General features: G+C 42.7%; 1 protein-coding gene across 1 annotated transcript in view; it reads left to right on the forward strand.

The window, feature by feature from the left end:
- The window catches only part of patj (PATJ crumbs cell polarity complex component), a 364256-nt gene extending 348528 nt beyond the window's left edge, over positions 1 to 15728 (forward strand). Inside the window, exons 46-48 of the mRNA XM_078218535.1 lie at positions 5215 to 5318; positions 7847 to 7970; positions 13587 to 15728. Coding sequence (XP_078074661.1) covers positions 5215 to 5318; positions 7847 to 7970; positions 13587 to 13733 — 375 coding nt within the window. The 3' untranslated portion in view covers positions 13734 to 15728. The remainder of the gene's footprint in view (positions 1 to 5214; positions 5319 to 7846; positions 7971 to 13586) is intronic.
- The last annotated feature ends 4967 nt before the right edge of the window (positions 15729 to 20695 follow it).

Below are 20695 nucleotides of genomic sequence, written 5' to 3' on the forward strand. Positions count from 1 at the left end.
CCCAATGCACAGCCCACACCCCCAGCAGTGGCGATCCCCCCACACCCCTCACCCCGGTTGACCCCTCCCCCTCCCTGGGAGGCAGCCCCCCCCCCCCCTATAGGCAGCAGACCACCCCTGCCCCAAATTGCTGCCCTCCATCCCTGACTGATCCTGTCTGCAGAGTGGCAGTGGGACCACTCCCACCCCCACCGATTGCCCCTAGGCCCCGCCCACAATAGGCCCTGTCCCCTTGTCAGTGCCCAATGCCCAATGGGCAGTGCCAAGGTGTCCCCTGGGCATGGGCACTTTGGCTCTTGGGCAATGTCGTGGGCACAGGCTGGCACTACCAGGGTGTCTATGCCCAGGAGGCACCATCCTTCCACCACCCAACCCCCCAGGGGGCCCGGATTGCCTCCCCCTTCATTCCACCGGGTTCACCCGCTAGTTTCCGAAATGTGGGGAGCTAGTATAAACCCCGCCGGAATGAAGTGCTCCTGGTGGGGTGGGAGATTCAATCAGGACCTGAAAGTTCCTGCTAAACATATTTAAAATACATTTTAAAAAGACTTAAATGACTTACCTGTCTTCCCGCCAGTTTCCAGCGTGGTCTGACTGGCAACTGTTCGCCGGCTGTGGGAGATGCACATGCGTTCCCGGTGCATATGCAAATCCCAATACAAGGCCGGTGACACACATCTCCCACCGCGACCCGCCAGAAAAGTTGCGGGTTGCTATGGGAGAATCGCGGCCGGTGTTTCAAAGTCTCATGACCTTCTGAGAATTTTTTTTTTATACCTCATCTCTGTTTTAAATGTGTGACCCTTTATTTTTGGACAATGATACCCCCCACACCCTCAGTTCTAAATTCTGCCATAAGAGGAAACATGCTATCCGCATCCACCCTGTCAAGGTCCTTCAGTATCTTATATGTTTCAATCACGTTGCCTCTTACTCTTTTAATCTCCAGTGGATACAAGCCTAGCCTGTCCAACCTTTCCTCATAAGATAACCCACCCATTCTAGGTATTAGTCTGGTAACCTTTTCTGAACTGCTTCCAACTGACAGAGTAGCAGGAATGTACCCAAAATGAATTTCTGTTAAGGACAATAAAGTGAAATTGAATTGAATAGAACAGACAATTCACCTTTAACACAGAGTAATATCCCAGGGCACTTCACAGAAATCTAATCTGACAAAAAGCTACGCTAAGCCAAAGAAAGAAATATAGGCATTGTTGATTAAAAGCTTGATGGAAGAGATGGGGAGATTATGTAGACTTTTTTTAATGTTCATTTAAAGGAAAATTTTAGCCTTGGGTCTGAGTTAAGAAATGGCAAGTTTGCCAAGTTTGTTTTTTAGGAAATTGAATTCTCTTTTAAATAAGGAATCCAAATGGTAAATTAATTTTAGGCCTTGAACACTTTGGGCAGGTACTAGGGTAACATAAAGGTTAGGAAATTATTGATACTTAATAGTATTGTGATTGGTTCACCTTTAGTATAATTTGGTAAACATGAAAATACCCAAGAGAGATGAAGGAGCTGGTTTCAATCAATGTGTGAAGCAGGTCTTTCGCTGGCTACATTCAATGTGAAAAAATAGATATGCTTCAAGGAGGATCAATTTAAGACATTTTTCTTGCATTGATTCTGTAGTTCAGCTGACAGGAAACTAGTATTAGCGCACTGGCTTGCTACATCCAAATTGACAAAATTGATTTGTTTATCATGACAAGGGAATCATAGACCCATTATTTCTTGTGTCAGAGATTCTGTAGTCAGAATGTGAAAACTAAATTTGGCAATGTAAAGACAGAGGCCATACTTCTCCTATTTTCAGGCTAAGTGTTCCCGCTGGCATCAAAACAGGAGGGTGACATGACTCAAGTCCCCTGCCTCAAGCCCCCTCCTCTCTAACACCCCCACTCAGCCACCCTCCCTCCCCCAGACCCCCTTCCAGGCCACGTGCCTTCGCAATGCAAACAGTGCACTACCCCTGGCACTTACACCCTGGCCTGGTGCCTTGGACCCTAAGAGGGGTTAAGGTGGTAAGTCCAGTGCCCATGTGCCATTTGCCACTGCCAGGCTGTAGAGGAAGGGTCCCCCAAGAATCCTGGGGTGTGGGTGGTCTCGGGCTGAGGGCAAAGGGATGGTCTCGCCATTCTCCCCTGGGCGGCGGATGTCGTGGCTGGTCTGCACCTTCTAGGCCTGACAGACCTGATGATCACCCCTGGCATGGTGATTTCAGGCAGCTCTATGATCAATATTTTCACTCCTGCCTGTCAGCTGTGCAAAATTTTTGAAGTAGCCTAGTCACTAATCTCCATTTACTAGGATTCTACCGGAACTTGATGGATTGAGTTATAAGGAGAGGCTGAATAGACTGGGACTTTTTTTTCTGGAGCGTAGGAGGCTGAGGAGTGACCTTATAGAGGTCTGTAAAATAATGAGGGGCATAGACAAGGTAGATAGTCAATATCTTTTCCCAAAGGTCGGGGAGTCTAAAACTAGAGGGCATAGGTTTAAGGTGAGAGGGGAGAGATACAAAAGTGTCCAGAGGGGCAATTATTTCACACACAGGGTGGTGAGTGTCTGGAACAAGCTGCCAGAGGTAGTAGTAGAGGCGGGTACAATTTTATCTTTTAAAAAGCATTTAGATAGTTACATGGGTATCGAGGGATATGGGCCAAATGCGGGCAATTGGGATTAGCTTAGGGGTTTTTAAAAAAAGGGCAGCATGGTCAAGTTGGGCCGAAGGGCCTGTTTCCATGCTGTAAACCGCTGTGACTCTATGTCCCCTGGACAGCTGGCTTAAATCACAGCAGCAATCCATTCTGCTGCAGGGATTTCTCTGTCTCTTTTGCAGACCATTTGCACCCTTTGAAGAAAGCACAGCTCTCAATCAGACTTAGAATCTTTGCAGGTATTGGGTTAGGAACAATGGGGGTACTTGAGATGCATTCGAGCGTGAAGGGAAAGGTAACTAAACATCTGACTGGAGGCTGAGTTGAAAACCATTAAACTGTCAATCAAAGCCTATTTCAAAGCACTGCACCGTGAAATTAAAAGAGATCAAAAGTTTTCAATTAGAGAAGGCTTCAAAGATTGCAGCTTTCTGGGAAGGATCTGAGGCTTCAAATAAAATCTCCCTCTGCAGCCTGGCAGTGGCAGAGGGGCAAACAGCCACTGGACCTAGCTTCTTGAACCCTTCTGGGGTTCAGAGCGCCAGATTCATGCTGGTCTTTACCAGCACTAAAGCCCACCCCATGCAGTTCCCCCGTGGGAGGCAGGTGAATAGCAAGAGGCCACTGAATGGGCCCACTAATTGTATCTCAATTAGCAAATTGCATAATTAGCGGGTTGCCGTCTGTTCTAGAGCTGGATCACTAGTACGGTGATATTATCACTACAGTTTAAATGGTGGCATCTTATGGTTTCATCCTTTTAGTAAGTAACTGGAATTTTGGATATTTCTACTTTAACAAAAATTGTTACTGGTCTTGACAGAGATCATAATATGAGCGACATATTTTGTGCATTGAATTATTTTTCATTTTGCAGTACATAAAGATTTCCAATCCTATTACATCTGTAAGATTGATATTTTACTGCATAATTAAAATTATGCAAGAGCATTAGGATGAAATAATCGAGAAAAACTATTATTTTCAGTTTACTCTCAACACTTCATGACAGTTCTTCAACTTTCACTGATTTTAAATCCTAATTATAAAATAATTTTCAAGGTTAAGGCTTATGAATGGCTTATTTAATAATTGTGCTGCATACATTTTATATCTTTCTATAGTCTCTCTCTCTCTCTCTCTCTCCGCTCTTCTGAGTTGAGTCAGCTGACCCCAGTCCATCTACAGCTGTGAAGCTAACCCTCAGCATCTGTTGCAATGTGTATAATGGTTGCCACATTTTCCTACAAAAGAGTGTTCAACACAGTTCAAAACAAAAGGCTGCACATATGCAGCTTGTGCGATTTACGATTTTGGGGTCTTTGTGCATGTGCTGACCCAACACGATGGTGCATTTTTTGGGTTCCAGTCTGGTAAACTATCCTACACACACACGCACAGTTCAATTCTAATTATTTATTTAGATCGGAAGCCCACCCTGCATTTGCACAGAAGAAGGGGGAAAAAAAACAAAAGCGAAACAGTGCGAAAAGGAACATCAGGTGACCTAGATAATAACCCGATTTTACAGAAAGCACCAGAAGAGGGATGGTGGGAACAGCAGGAATCAGGTCCCAGAGAAAAGAAGAAAGTCCTAAAAACCAGGGATTGGGACAGAAAGGGGTTCCAGGAAGACTGTCAAGTCAAGGAACAAGAATGGGAATTAGAAATAGGTCCTGTTCAGTGGAATTAAAAGTAAGCAGCAAAGGGATAGGCTCTGAATTAAAGATACAGAGCTGCAGGGAACAGACTTTGAACAAAGTGAGTTTGTGAGAAGCCAGAAGATCTGAGGAGGCAGCCGAAGGTTGGAAGGTGCAGCTTGAATGCACATAGAGATCCATTGTTGGAGATGTCTGAGTGAAAGCATCCTTTGGGAGAGAACTTCAAATATGGGCATTGGAAGCCCTCATGAGAAAGACAGGATTTCAGTGAGACTGGTTAGCTTACAGTGTGACAAGCATCTTGGAGGTTGATGAGAAATCCATAGAAACTTGGTTTTGGAGTGTGGTGTGTCCGACCGCAGTTCACCTATTAGTTTACATAGGCTGTATACTTACTGCAAACAATAGAGTATATGATAGATTTTGTAATCTGTGTTATCTTCATGAATTTGTATTTATATCTGTAAAGATATAGTTCAGGTGAAGGAGTAGTATAATATAGTTAATCTTGTTGAATAAATGTTTTATTCTTTTATTAAAAGCTCATTAACAGATTCCTGTGACTCTGTTCGGTAGTCCCCTCCGTGTTTTTAACCAAAGACAAGTTAGAGTCCATCAAGCTAGGCTCCATCCATGACCTGGCATCAAAATAGCTCATCAATCAAATCTCTTCACTTCTTTGGCAGCAAACAAGTCTGAGTGATAGGTAGTCTAATTCATGATTTTCCAATACAAAGTCAGACGGTCGTACCAGTTGACTTACGTTGTCAAGGACAGTTTGATTTAAACTATAAAATATTTCCTAGAGATGGCACTTTTCACACACTTTTTCAGTAATTTGGCTTTTCATTTTTGAATTAACTTGAGTCCTTTTAATTGATCTTCAGGTCATAGCTGACACAAATATCACTGCTATTGCAAGCCAGCTTGAAAATATGTCAACAGGTTCCAACTTGAACTCACCAACTGACAATCGGCCAGAAGATCCAGAGTAAGTATGAGGCTAATCAGCTCAGACCCTGTTAATATGTGTAACATTTTATGCTAAAAGATGGGAGTTATAAATGGCTTTGCATGCATGCAAAAATTTTGTCTTGTACAAATTTTCCACAATGTTTCATTAAATTAATTTCTGTCAAGTGTACATAATTTGCCATTATGTAAGGAACAGAGCACTCAAACTGTGCAGCACTTATAATTAAGTACGTAAAATTATTTTAATTTCTTTCTTGTTACATAGTCTCCCACTAAGTGCACCTGAATGGAAAACCATTGATGGCAACAGAATAGAGTTCAATTGACAAAACAAAGCAGCATTAGCTGAAGCAGCAAACTAGATTAATAAAATGGAAAGTAATGTACAGTGTAACAGACAGAGGCCTACTGAGGCATTTGTAGCTCCCATCGCACAGTATCTTGTCATTGCCGTGTTTTTTCTTCATTTCTGCAATTCTCTACAATCATCTAGAATTTCAGTTGCATGTCCCTTCAACTCCATAAAAAACAGCCTACGTCGCTCACAGTCAAATCACTGGACAAAGTGTATTAATGCAACCACCCAAAAATCAGTAGAGACTTTTCTCAACGATTAAAAGGGAAAATTCTAATTATCAGTGTAAAAACACTAAAGTAGAAAGAATTTGCATTTCTTTAGTAACCTCAAAGTACCTGAATGACATTTATTGCAATTAATTACTGTTGAAGCGAGTCAAAATTATCATGGAATCAAATAATGCAACTAATTTGTGTAGAAGTCCCTGTATACTGCAAGTGGAAAAAGAACATTCTGCATCTATATAGAGCCTTTCATAATCTCAAGACATTCCAAAGTGCTTTACATCCAGCGAAGTATTTTTGAAGTCATACTTGTAATTTAGGAAAAGTAAAATTGCCAAATTTTGGCGTATTGGTTGGAATAAGAAAGTTGCCTAGTTCACCAGACCAACTTCTTAGTCTTTGAATAGTGCCATGGATCCATTACAATATCTGAACCCCTCCAGAACATACAGATGGGGCATTTAACATGTTATCCTAAAGCATTGCATTGAAATATCAACTTATGTGCTGAAGTAAGCTTGAACCGAAAAGCTTCTGACCCAGAGGCAGCAATGCTACCAACTTAGCCAAGTTGACATACAATCACAGAATTAAGGAATTGTCACAATTCCTGCGGCCATTCAGCCCATCATTTCTGTGTTTGCACGCCACAGGAGCAAGGTACTTTGTGCCACTCCCTGCCTTCTCCATGTACCCCCGCACATTCTTCTTTCTCTAATAACAATCCAAGTCCCTCGTGAATGCCTCGATTCCCTCCACCATGCTCTGAAGCAGCTTATTTCTCCAAATTATATTAACTCCTGGCCACAGATATCAGTCTTAGAAAGAGTGTAAATTACAAATTTATAGTTATACCTTTTTTTAAAATGAACCTACCTCCCAATTTCTGTCCCAGGCAGTGGAAACTTGAGGCACTTGACGGTAATCTTCAATACAATACAAAACATTATCTGCTCCATTAATGCACAAATTTTCAACCGGGCCTATGAATGAGTGAGCAGCCAGCCTGCCTGACACAAGCCGAAGGCTCCTTAAATATGTAAATCAGAGTGCTATGCTTAATGTATAGCCCCAGTTAAAGTTTTCAGCTACAAATTGGTGAAGTAAGCATCACACAACCACTGGCCATTTGTATCGGATACTGAGCAGCATGATCAGCAGACCTTAAAGGGAAGCTGAAGGCTGCTCACAAAATGGCACAGCAAACTTGTAATTTTCTTTTGCTGGGCCCAAGAGCAGCAATTTGCAGTTGTTGTCAGCAGTTCTCTTTCTTAACAGATTGTGGGATATGGAATGGGCAAAATTTGTTGCAAGAGAAGCAGTGAGTGAATGGGAGCAGGAAATTATAACAGTGAAATAGCAAGCGCAATAATAAAAGAAGGAATGGAGATATAGATGATATAGAGAACAAAATAATTTATAAAATAATAGCTTTTTACAAGAAAAGCAAAGCACTTGTAATACAAGCAGCAATATCTCAGAGGTGAAGTTTAATTCAATTTATTCAACTCAAATAAATCAAATTAATCCCAACGTTTTTTTAAAATCAGCAAAATGTAAGGATAAAAATAACCCCAAAAATTGTGATATTAAAATGTTAAATCAAAATAGGAAAGGCACAATATGATGCACAAAAGGTTGGATTATCTAGGTTGTCCAGTTGTATTACAAATATTGTGCTTTACATGGAATTCTAGCCCCTTATTCACTAGTGGTATGTCTTTGAACACTGCCACAAGTGATCGATCAGTGTATGTTCTGAGTTTCAAAGTAAAAAAAACTGGATTTATACAAATTATCTGCTTACCATTAGTGAAGGATGTAATGTGTTATTTTTCAGATTTTGTTCCTGTTTTAAATGTATTAAAATGTGTAATTTCACATTCTGATGTATAATACTCCAACAATAACAATTGTTGAATGTACATTAACATTATGAATAAGCTGTACTTTCTTCATCAGACATCCACAGCATGTAAACATAACTTTAGAGAAAGGAGCGGATGGACTGGGGTTCAGCATTGTTGGAGGACACGGAAGCCCTCATGGAGATCTACCAATCTACGTTAAAACAGTGTTTCCCAAGGTAATTGTATAATTCATGATCAATTTTCTTGGTGGTATTCAAACATTGCATCAAGAGGTAGAATAGTCATCTTTGTTGTTTAGATGCTTTATTTATATTCCAAATAAAACTAGCTTGATTTGTGAAAATCTTTCGACTATGAGACATCTCATGTTATTTCTCCTTTTGTTTTCTTGAACTAAGGTAACTAATGTAGTCTGACATTCTTTCGCAAGGAGCAAATTACAACTAGAAACTTGCTGAGGTTGTTCAAGCTTATTTCAAGGGCTCTTATTACCAAGAAAAAAGGTTGAGTTCTAACGATGGGTCAGCCTGACGTGAAACGTTAGCTCTATTCTCTCTCCACAGATGCTGTCAGACCTGCTGAGATTTTCCAGCATTTTCTGCTTTTGTTTCAGATTCCAGCAGCCGCAGTATTTTGCTTTTACATTAGAAAAGGTTTTGGTCTTGTCAATTTAAGCACTGCTCCTACCCAGTTCCTCGGACTGTGGAAGTACAATTGTTTTTAAGTAATTTATAATTTCAATGGTGGAGACAGATTTTTGCATGCAGAAAAGATTCAACTTAACAGGAGTTCCAATTTTAGATTTCATTTATTTGACGAATGCAAAGTCCCTAAGCCAAGCAGTTTCTTCTGGTCTTGCTATGTTGAGTGTAGATAGACTTCCGCTGAAACTGTGGATTGGACACTTGTCTATGATGGTGCATAGTTGCTCGCTCCCACAGGCACATAGGGGGTTGATGCCCCATCTGTGGAAGTTGTCCAAGCAGGGGCTGTGGCCAGTCTTGATTCTGTTGAGGGTGGACCACTCTTTGATTGGAAGGTTGAAACCGGGCAGCTGTTGGGTTGGGTTAGAGACCAGGTACTTGTTTGTTATGTCCAATGATTTCCCCTTCATTTGTGCAGGTGGAATTTGCGTTGAAGTCCTTTGTGGGGGAAGTTTTTCCAGATCGACTTTCTTGATGAGAGTCGAACCTTGGGTGGGCTGAATAGATCAACATGAAGTGGCAGGTGGAGGGAGACATTACATACTTTTTAAAAAAATCATTTTGTTGGTTGTTACAAGTTGGCGGATATGTGGGGGAATAATGTTTGCCAGGTCAGGGAGCCATGGAAGTGGTGTCAAACGTACTGTTCCAGTGATGATACACATGGTAGCATTCAGCTGAGTATCAACTCTGTATACGTGTGATGATCCTGACCAAACAGTATTCTGCTGAGTATGAGAGTTTGAGTGCTGAGGTTCGGAGGGTGGTGGTGACAGCACCCACCTTGAGCCGGCTAGTTTGGCAATCAAATTGTTTCTGGACTTGATTTTGGCTGCAGTTGTTTTTTGGCATTTCCAGAAGGCCAGTGTCCTATTTAGAGTCACCCTGAGGTAAGTGGTGCTTTAACTTGGGTGGTGCTTTAACTAACACTGGGGTGGTACAGTGGTTAGCACTCCTGCCTCACAGCGCCAGGGACCCGGGTTCGATTCCCAGCTTGAGTCACTGTCTGTATGGAGTTTGCACGTTTTCCCCATGTCTGCGTGGGTTTCCTCCAGGTGCTCCCGTTTCCTCCCACAGTCCAAAGATATGCGGGTTAGGTGGATTGGCCATGCTAAATTGCCCCATAGTGTCAGAGGGACTAGTTAAGGTAAATGGGGATAGGGTCTGGGTGGGATTGTAGTCAGTGCAGACTCGCTGGGTCGAATGGCCTCCTTCTGCACTGTAGGGATTCTATTAAAAAAACTTGTAGCCAATCATTAGGATGTTGAGCTCTTTAATAATTTTAAATGAAAAGAGCATTTTAAAGTGCTTCAATAGCACATATACTGCTGAAAATCTAGTGTCACCGCCATGTAGCTATAATGACAAAAGCTACAAACCATATAACGTATAGGAACCATTAAATAAATAGCTCACGTTAAAATGTAATAAATGAAAGAGTTGCATTCATATAGTACCTTTCACAACCACAGGATATCCCAAAATCCTTCACAGCCAATTAAGTACTTCTGAAATGTAGTCACTGCTGTAATGCAGGAAATGTGGCAGCAATTTGCCTCAAAGTTCCTGAAAGCAGCAATATGTTGATCATGTCATTTTTTGTGATGTTCTTTGAGAGCTAAATATTGGTCAGGGCAAGGGACATAAATCCCCTGCTTTCCTTTGAATTGTAGGATGTGATGGGATGTTTTACAACTGTTAAGTGGGCAGATTGATCTTGGTTCAACATTGCATCCAGAAGGTCCTGTTTTTGTGGAGTAGTCCTATGATTTTCCTTCCCTCTCTCTTACCCTTGGTCTCTCTCTTCTTTTGTCTTTCCCTTTGCGCATCTCTCTCTTCAGCTGTGTGTTCTTTTACTTCCTATATTTTTCACTCCAGTGTGTTTTGTGTTTGTCTCGGCCTGTTTGTTTATGTGTGTCTCTCCCTCTGTCTATTAGGTCTATGTATGTGTCTCTCTCGATCTCTCTCTGTCGCTCTCGGATAGGGTTCTTCTGTGTTTGTTTGTGTCTCTCTCTTTCACTTTTCTAGCTGCCCAGTGTGGAATGCTAATCACTGCTAATTTATTCGTTATTCATTGACCTTCGAGTAGAGAACTTTACCTTGTTTTTTTTCCCCCAAGGCTTAATTTCAGTCTTCTCAAGCTGCTAATGTGTATCTGCAGAACTGCCACCTCCCTGCATTCATTTAACTTTTCCAACATGTTCAAGCGCTGCCACAGAACTCCTTCAAACACAACCACAACACTCTGAACCTGGAGAGACAGAATATGTGATTGGAGGAGCACCAACAGCAATTCCTCCAGTCACAGCTCTGCAGTCAGTCAGTTCCCACTCTCAGCACTGTCAGAAACTGGCAGGGATGGAATTGCTGCTCCCGACCTTCGGGCAGCCTTATGGGTTTTCAGACAGTTTTTAGCTCCAATTTTTTTTAAAGCCACCAGTTTTTTGCCACCCCTGCAAATTTTGTCACCCTAGGCAACGACCTTGTTTACCAAGTGTTTGTAATAGCAAGTGTCAGAAGACTATTTGACCATGGAATGAAGTCCTAACATTGCCTACACTGGTTGTACTGGACAGAAATCAGAAGTTTCTTTTTTAGTTCAGAAATTATAAGCACAACTTTAACGCCTTAACTGCTCCCCTGACTAAATCAGCTAGTAAGATGTCTCACAACACCAGGTTAAAGTCCAACAGGTTTATTTAGTAGCAAAAGCCACTAGCTTTTGGAGCGCTGCTCCTTCGTCAGGTAAGTGGGAGTTCTGTTCACAAACGGCATATAAAGACACAAATTCAATTTACAAAATAATGGTTGGAATGCGAGTCTTTACAGGTAATCAAGTCTTAAAGATACCTTTAAGAACTCCCACTTACCTGACGAAGGAGCAGCGCTCCGAAAGCTAGTTGCTTTTGCTACCAAATAAACCTGTTGGACTTTAACCTGGTGTTGTGAGACTTCTTACTGTGTTTACCCCAGTCCAACACCGGCATCTCCACATCAGCTAGCACATGGATTGTACCGAGAACATTCTCAGGTTTACGCATTTTGATACTAACTGGCTACAAAATCACCAGGGCAGAGGAACTAATTCTTTTAAAAAATAAAAATAATTTTGGTTATGTTGCATCATGTAATCTTTGTTAAAGATTCACAGCAATGGTTGCCAATTCGTACCAGATGACCAAAGACAAACTCAAAGTAAATGGGTATTATTGATTTCAGAATATTAGAGTCATAGAGCAATGCAACATGGAAACAGGCCCTTTGACCCAATCTGTCCATGCCAACCTTGGTGCCCTCCCAGCTAGTCCCAATTGCCCGGGTTTGGCCCATGTGATCTGAGGTCTCTATCTGCTTCAAAAAGACGACCATCATCCCGGTACCAAAGAAAGACAGCGTGACTTAGTGACTGTCGTCCGTTGACTCTGACATCCATCATTGGCTACAAAAGGTTACTTATGGCACGAGTCAATTCTGGCCTCCCAGATTGCCTGGATCCACTACAGTTCGCCTACCGACGCAACAGGTCCACAGCAAACAACATCTCCCTGACCCTGCACTCAACCCTGGAACACCTAGATAACAAAGACACCTATGTCAGACTCCTATTTATTGACTACAGCTCAGCCTTCAACACCATTATTCCTACAAAACTCATCTCTAGATTCCGTGGCGTGGGGCTCGGCTCCTCCCTCTGTGACTGGATCCTGAACTTCCTAACCCATAGACCGCAATCAGAAAGTACAGGCAACAACAACACCTCCATGATCATCCTCAACACTGGTGCCCCACAAGGCTGTGTCCTCAACCCCCTCCTATACTCATTATACACCTATGACTGTGTGGACAAATTCCTCTCCAACTCGATTTTCAAGTTTGCTGATGACACCACCGTAGTGGGTCGGATCTCAAACAATGATGAGGCGGTGTACAGAAAAGAGATAGAAAGTCTGGTGAACTGGTACAATGACAATAATCTCTCCCTCAATGTCAACAAAATGAAGGGGATAGTCATCGACTTCAGGACATACCGCTATCTACACCAATGGGGATGAAGTTGAAATTGTTGAGACCTTCAGGTTTTTAGGTGTCCAGATCACCAAGAACTTGTCCTGGTCCCTCCATGCCAATACTATAAGTAAGAAAGCCCACCAACACCTCTACTTTCTCAGAAGACTAAGCAAATTTGGCATGTCAGCTACAACTCTCACCAACTTTTATAGTTGCACCATAAAAAGCATTCTTTCTGGTTGTAGCACAGCTTGGTATGACTCCTCCTCCGTCCAAGACCGCAATAAACTACAAAGGTTCGTGAACGAAGCCCAGTCCATCACTCACACCAGCCTCCCATCCATTGACATTGTCTACACTTTTCGCTGCCTTGGAAAAGCAGCCAGCATAATCAAGGATTCCATGCACCCCGGACATACTCTCTTCCACCTTCTTCAGTTGGGAAAAAGATACAAAAGCTTCAGAGCACGTATCAACCGACTCGAGAACAGCTTCTTCCCTGCTGCCATCAGACCTTTGAATGGACTTACCTCACATTAAGTTGATCTTTCTCTACACCCTAGCTTTGACTGTAATACTACATTCTGCACTCTCTCATTTTCTTCTCTCTATATGGTATGCTTTGTCTGTATAGTGCATAAGAAACAATACTTTTCACTGTATACCAATACATGTGACAATAAATCAAATCAAATCTCTCTGTCCTTTCCCATGTACTTATCCAAATGCTTTTCAACTGTTGCTATTAAACTTGCCTCAACCACTTCCTCTGGCAGCTCGTTCCATATACAAACACCACCCTCTGCGTGAAGAAGTTACCCCTTGGATCCCTTTTAAAACTTTCCCCTCTCACCTTAAACCTATGCCTCTAGTTTTCAACTCCCCTACTCTGGAAGAAAGACTATGTGTGTCCATCCTATCTTTGCCGCTCATGATTTTATACACCTCAATGAGGTCTCCCCTCATTCTCCTACGTTGAAGTATATTTTAGCAGACCTCTGAAAGAATAGAAACACACTGGTACAGAGATACAAACCAAAATGTGCAACAAAAAAAAATTATTCTAAACTGTCAGGAATTTGGATCCAACTGAATTTGTATTTTCTTGTCCTTTTGCAGGGAGCAGCGACAGATGACAGCCGATTAAAACGAGGAGATCAAATTTTAGCTGTAAATGGAGAAAGTTTGGAAGGTGTCACTCATGAACAGGCTGTTGCTATTCTAAAACGGCAAAAAGGAACTGTAACATTAACAGTGCTGTCATGAATATAACAATGTGGCCATGATTAATAATGGCACCTCGTTTAAATTCTGCCAGGAAATGATGTCACATTGCCAAACGCAGGAATGTCATTCAACTGAGATTGGTTTTAGACCCAATTCTTTTTTCTTTTAACTCATTATATTAAGAACCAATATTGGTATGTTAAAAGAGAGGGAACCAAATTACTCTGCGTCAATCACTGTGCATTGATTTGTGAAAATCTTCCTATTGATCTTATCCAGCTGCAGCTTCTTGACAAATTTCACTAAGTGCTCTCATATTTAAGCATACCATGTAACTATAGTTAATTTTCTGGATCTGTAGTGCCTAAGACTGACTTTGGATACATGGGGTAGATTTTAGTCTTCATCACCTGGGCAGTAATCTGACTGAACTGATCAACCACACTTTATAGAATCCATCTGAGTATCATTCCATTGATTTTATTCGGTTTTTTTGATAATTTGTCTGTTAAACCATTTACTTCATGGATCTATTCGCCTTCTGTTCACAACTTGAATTTGAGTTTTTTAAAATTTTTAAAAATTCTTTATAAGTGAAGATTTGCATATATTTACAATGATTGTCTAATTTGCACTATATAAGTATGAAAACTTCTTTAGTCCCACTCAGCAACAAAAAATTGTGGGCCCTCCGTATAACACTTGGAAATGCTTAGGGAAAATATCTTGCATGTCAAGCATTAGTTTTTCAAGTGTATGCTCAACTTTTTGACTTCTGTCCATGTTTCACAAGAAAATTAACCTCTTCCACAGGTATTGGAGGTTGGTAGTATGAAACAAATAGATCACTCAGAAAGTGGGCCTGAAACTACTTATTTTTGCCTGTAAACTTCAGGCAGAAAAGCTTAAAATGAACTCCTGTGGCCTGATTTTAACCCAAGCGGGTGATGGTGTGTGTGGGCCTGAGTGAGAAGCAAAACAGTCCACCCCTGCCTGAGAGCGAGGGTCCAGGAGTTAGGTCTTCCATGCCTCACTAGCAGTTGTCCAACACTGATCCCCATCCAAAGCCAGTGAGAATTCCATCACCGTCGTAGGGTGGGAGTCAAATTTTGTGATGAAAGGTCTGATCCTGGCAAAGGTAACTAAGGAATGTGAATTTTCCGTAATGGGAGGGAGCTCAGGGAGGGAGAGACCCAAGTTATCTTTTAAAAATCAAAAAACAATTACCTTACCAAGACCATCAGAATCCTGGCCAGTATGCATGAGATGGTGTCATCGAACCTTTAATTATAATAGCATGCATGTCATGATGACATGTCAGAGCATTCCTTCATGTTCCTTTGGGTCTGAATTTAAGAACTTCATGATGAAATGATTGAAATTAAGAGCTCACTATGCAGAAATGATAGGTTCAGATAGGTACCAATTGTGACGTGCTCCAGCATTTCAAGCAAGAGGTTGGGATAAGATGTTAGTAACACTTACTCAAACTGCAACAGCAGTGCCATATTTTGCCGTGTATATGTAAGTCACTCTTTTATGCTTCAAAGCGGTGATTTAAAAAATAAAGTGACATTAGCTTCACTACTACCAATCATTCCATTCAGCTACATGCCTTACAGTGTTGCTGCGTGTAGAGTGCTTTCTTTCAAATTTAATTCAGCAGAATTAAGCTAAATCTTCTGTGTGTTTAAATGGTTCTTTGTGGTGGTGAACAGCAGCCTCTTGTTCAATTCTACTATACATCTCCAGTTTTTTGCCTGAATATATTTTGCATATTCACTCAAATGTTTAATTCTGGAACATTGAGGAATATTGATGAAAATCTAAGAGAGAGATATATAATATTGCAAAAATACTATGCCAGAGGAATTTAGTTAATGCAATAATTGTTTCTGGTGAGCTATACAATTGTGTTTTATTTCGTATCGATGCAAATTATATGAATTACTTCGCTGAGGAAATCATAAGAAATTTGTATGTCTGTGGATTGAAAATACTTGAATAAATTAAAATGGAATTTGTTCAATTCAGAATGTTTTAATAGTGTATGTGTTTTCTAGTTTCACTCCAAGTTTGTCTCCTCTCGCGAAATTGCTGACTCTTACTAGACTATAATTCCATGGCTGTCAGCAGGTCCTTGAGTTGTTATTTTTTGTGCATGAGGCAAATATGACCAGTTCAGCTGTGTTGCTATTTTGAAATTCTCATTTTTGTTTCCAATCCCTCCATGACGATGGAAACGGATAGGTATATACCGCAGGGCAAGAGTTATAGCTGGGGGAAAGGAAATTATGATGTGATTAGGCGAGATTTAGGTTGCATAGGATGGGGAAGAAATCTGTAAGGGATGGGCACAATTGAAATGTAGAGCTTGTTCAAGGAACAACTACTGCGTGTCCTTGAGAAGTATGTACCTGTCAGACAGGGAGGAAGTGGTCGAGCGAGGGAACCGTGGTTTACTAAAGAAGTTGAATCTCTTGTGAAGAGGAAGAAGGAGACTTACGTAAAGATGAGACGTGAAGGCTCAGTTAGGGCGCTTGAGAGTTACAAGTTAGCCAGGAAGGACCTAAAGAGAGAGCTAAGAAGAGCCAGGAGGGGACATGAGAAGTCTTTAGCAGGTAAGATCAAGGAAAACCCTAAAGCTTTCTATAGGTATGTCAGGAATAAAAGAATGACTAGGGTAAAATTAGGGCCAGTCAAGGACAGTAGTGGGAAGTTGTGCGTGGAGTCTGAAGAGATAGGAGAGGCGCTAAATGAATATTTTTCGGCAGTATTCACACAGGAAAAAGACAATGTTGTCGAAGAGAATACTGAGATACAGGCTATTAGACTAGACGGGATTGAGGTTCATAAGGAGGAGGTGTTAGCAATTCTGGAAAGTGTGAAAATAGATATGTCCCCTGGGCCGGATGGGATTTATCCTAGGATTCTCTGGGAAGCTAGGGAGGAGATTGCAAAGCCTTTGGCTTTGATCTTTATGTCGTCATTGTCTACAGGAATAGTGCCAGAAGACTGGAGGATAGCAAATGTTGTCCCTTTGTTCAAGAAGGGGAGTAGAGACAACCCTGGTAATTATAGACCAGTGAGCCTTACTTCTGTTGTGGGCAAAGTTTTGGAAAGGATTATAAGACATAGGATTTATAATCATCTAGAAAGGAATAATTTGATTAGGGATAGTCAATACAGTTTTGTGAAGGGTAGGTTGTGCCTCACAAACCTTATTGAGTTCTTTGAGAAGGTGACCAAAGAGGAGGATGAGGGTAAAGCAGTTGATGTGGTGTATATGGATTTCAGTAAAGCGTTTGATAAGGTTCCCCACGGTAGGCTATTGCAGAAAATACAGAGGCTTGGGATTGAGGGTGATTTTGCGGTTTGGATCAGAAATTGGCTAGCTGTAAGAATGATGTGGAGATGCCGGCGTTGGACTGAGGTAAACACAGTAAGGAGTCTAACAACACCAGGTTAAAGCCCAACAGGTTTATTTGGTAGCAAACGCCACTAGCTTTCGGAGCGCTGCTCCTTTGTCAGGTGAGTGGGAGATCTGCTAACAAACAGCAAACAGGGCATATAAAGACACAAACTCAATTTACAGAACAATGATTGGAATGCGAGTCTTTACAGCTAATCGAGTCTTAAAGGTACAGACAATGTGAGTGGCGAGAGCATTAAGCACAGGTTAAAGAGATGTGTATTGTCTCCAGACAGGACAGCCAGTGAGATTTTGCAAGTCCAGGCAAGTTGTGCGGGTTACAGATAGCGTGACATGAACCCTAGATCCCGGTTGAGGCCGTCCTCATACGGAACCTGGTTATCAGTCTCTGCTCAGCGACTCTGCGCTGTCATGTGTCGTGAAGGCCACCTTGGAGACCGTTCTCCAAGGCGAGATTCGGGACCAATATCCTGGCAGGAAGGTTGGCTAAGGCTACTGGGGAGAGTTTAAACTAAATAGGTTGGGGGGAGGGGATCAAAATGAGGTGACTGAGAGTGAGGAAGGTAGCTCGCAAACAGAGAAGGGTTATAGGCAGTGCAAGAGGGCGGATGGACAGGGAATAGAGAAGGGGAGAGCTCAGACCAAAGGATTGAGATGTGTTTACTTTAATGCCAGGAGTATAGTGAATAAAGGCGATGAGCTCAGAGCATGGATCGATGCCTGGAAGTATGATGTGGTGGCCATTACGGAGACTTGGATGTCTCAGGGACAGGACTGGATACTCCAGGTGCCGGGATTCAGACGTTTCAGGAAGGACAGGGAGGGAGACAAGAGAGGGGGTGGAGTGACACTGCTGATCAGGGATAATGCCACAGCTGTAGAGAAGGTGTATGCTGTGGAGGGATTGTCCACTGAGTCTCTGTGGGTGGAAGTTCAGAGTGGGAAGGGGCCGGTCACTTTGCTGGGAGTTTTCTATAGGCCGCCCAATAGTAACAGGGAGGTGAAGGAGCAGATAGGGAAACAGATCCTGGAGAAATGCAGTAATAGCAGAGTTGTTGTGATGGGAGACTTTAATTTCCCAAACATAGATTGGAATATCCCTAGGGTAAGGGGATTGGATGGGGAAGAGTTCGTTAGGTGTGTTCAGGAGGGTTTCCTGACACAGCATGTGGACAAGCCTACAAGAGGAGAGGCTGTACTTGATCTGATACTGACCAATGAACCTGGACAGGTGTCAGATCTCTCAGTGGGAGAGCATCTTGGGGATAGCGATCATAACTCTATCTCCTTTAGGCTTGCATTGGAAAAAGAGAGGATCAGGCAAGCTAGGAAAGTGTTTATATGGAGTAAGGGGAAATATGAAGACATTAGACAGCAAATTAGAGGAGTAAATTGGAAGGAGGTATTCTCGGGGAAATGTACTGAAGAGAGGTGGCAGTTTTTCAAGGAATGTCTGTCTAGAGTTCTACAGGACAACGTTCCGAGCAGACAGGGAGGTGTTGGTCGGTTAAAGGAACCGTGGTGCACGAAAGCTGTGCGGGACCTAGTCGAGAAGAAAAGGGAAGCGTACAAAAGGCTCAGAGAGCTTGGCGAAGATAGGGATTTAGAAGAGTATACGGCTTGTAGGAAGGGACTAAAGAAGGAAATTAGGAGAGCCAGAAGGGGTCACGAGAAGGCCCTGGCAGGTAGGATTAAGGAGAACCCGAAGGCGTTCTATAAATATGTGAAGAGTAAAAGGATGAGACGTGACGGAATAGGGCCTATAAAAGGTGAAGGCGGGAAAGTCTGTACGGAACCAGTAGAAATGGCAGAGGTGCTCAATGAGTATTTTGCCTCGGTTTTCACAGAGGAGAAGGACATGGGTGGATGTACTGCGGGCATGCGGTGGACTGAAAGGATTGAGTATGTAGACTTTAAGAAAGAGGTTGTGCTGGAATCTTTGAATGGCATCAAGATAGATAAGTCGCCGGGTCCGGATGGGATGTACCCCAGGTTACTGTGGGAGGCGAGGGAAGAGATTGCAGAGCCTCTGGCGATGATCTTTGCGTCATCGATGGAGATGGGAGAGGTGCCGGAGGATTGGAGGATTGCGGATGTGGTTCCTATTTTCAAGAAGGGGAATACGGATAGCCCAGGTAATTACCGACCTGTGAGTCTCACCTCAGTGGTTGGTAAACTGATGTAGAAGATCCTGAGGGACAGGATATATGAGCATTTAGAGAGGTTTAGTATGCTCAAGAATACTCAGCATGGCTTTGTCAAGGGCAGATCGTGCTTTACGAGCCTGGTGGAGTTCTTCGAAAATGTGACTAAACACATTGACGAAGGGAAGGCGGTAGATGTGGTTTATATGGATTTTAGCAAGGCGTTCAATAAGGTCCCCCATGCAAGGCTTCTAGAAAAAGTGAGAGGGCATGGGATCCAAGGGGCTGCTGCCTGGTAGATCCAGAACTGGCTTGCCCAAAGGAGGCAGAGAGTGGGTATAGATGGGTCTTTTTCTAAATGGAGGTCGGTCACCAGTGGTGTGCCCCAGGGATCTGTTCTGGGACCCTTGCTGTTTGTCATTTTCATAAATGACCTGGATGAGGAAGCGGAGGGATGGGTTGGTAAGTTTGCCGACAACACGAAGGTTGTTGGGGTTGTGGATAGTCTGGAGGGATGTCAGAAGTTACAGAGGGACATAGATAGGATGCAAGACTGGGCGGACAAGTGGCAGATGGACTTCAACCCAGATAAATGCGTAGTGGTCCATTTTGGTAGGTCAAATGGGATGAAGGAGTACAATATAAAGGGAAAGACTCTTAGTACTGTCGAGGATCAGAAGGACCTTGGGGTCCGACTCTAAAATCGGCCCCGCAGGTGGAGGAGGTGGTTAAGAAGGCGTATGATATGCTGGCCTTTATCAATCGAGGGATTGAGTTTGGGAGTCCGGGGATAATGATGCAGTTATATAAGACCCTCGTCAGACCCCACTTGGAGTACTGTGCTCAGTTCTGGTCGCCTCACTATAGGAAGGATGTGGAAAAGATTGAAAGGGTGCAGAGGAGATTTACAAGGATGTTGCCTGGATTGAGTGGCATGCCTTATGAGGATAGGCTGAGGGAGCTCGGTCTTTTCTCCTTGGAGATACGAAGGATGAGAGGAGACCTAATAGAGGTGTATAAGATGTTGAGAGGCATAGATCAGGTGGACTCTCAGAGGCTTTTTCCCAGGGTGGAAATGTCTGCTACGAGAGGACACAGGTTTAAGGCACTGGGGAGTAGGTACAGGGGAGATGTTAGGGGTAAGTTTTTCACACAGAGGGTGGTGGGTGAGTGGAATCGGCTGCCGTCAGTGGTGGTGGAGACGAATTCAATAGGGTCTTTTAAGAGACTCCTGGATGAGTACATGGAGTTAAATAGGATGGAGGGTTATAGGTAGGTCTAGAAGGTAGGGATGTGTTCGGCACATCTTGTGGGCCGAAGGGCCTGTTTGTGCTGTAGTTTTTCTATGTTCTATGTTCTAAATGACCTGGATGAGGGCGTAGAAGGATGGGTTAGTAAATTTGCGGATGACACCAAGGTCAGTG

Source organism: Mustelus asterias, chromosome 8, assembly GCF_964213995.1.
Source record: "Mustelus asterias chromosome 8, sMusAst1.hap1.1, whole genome shotgun sequence".
NCBI lineage: Eukaryota > Metazoa > Chordata > Chondrichthyes > Carcharhiniformes > Triakidae > Mustelus > Mustelus asterias.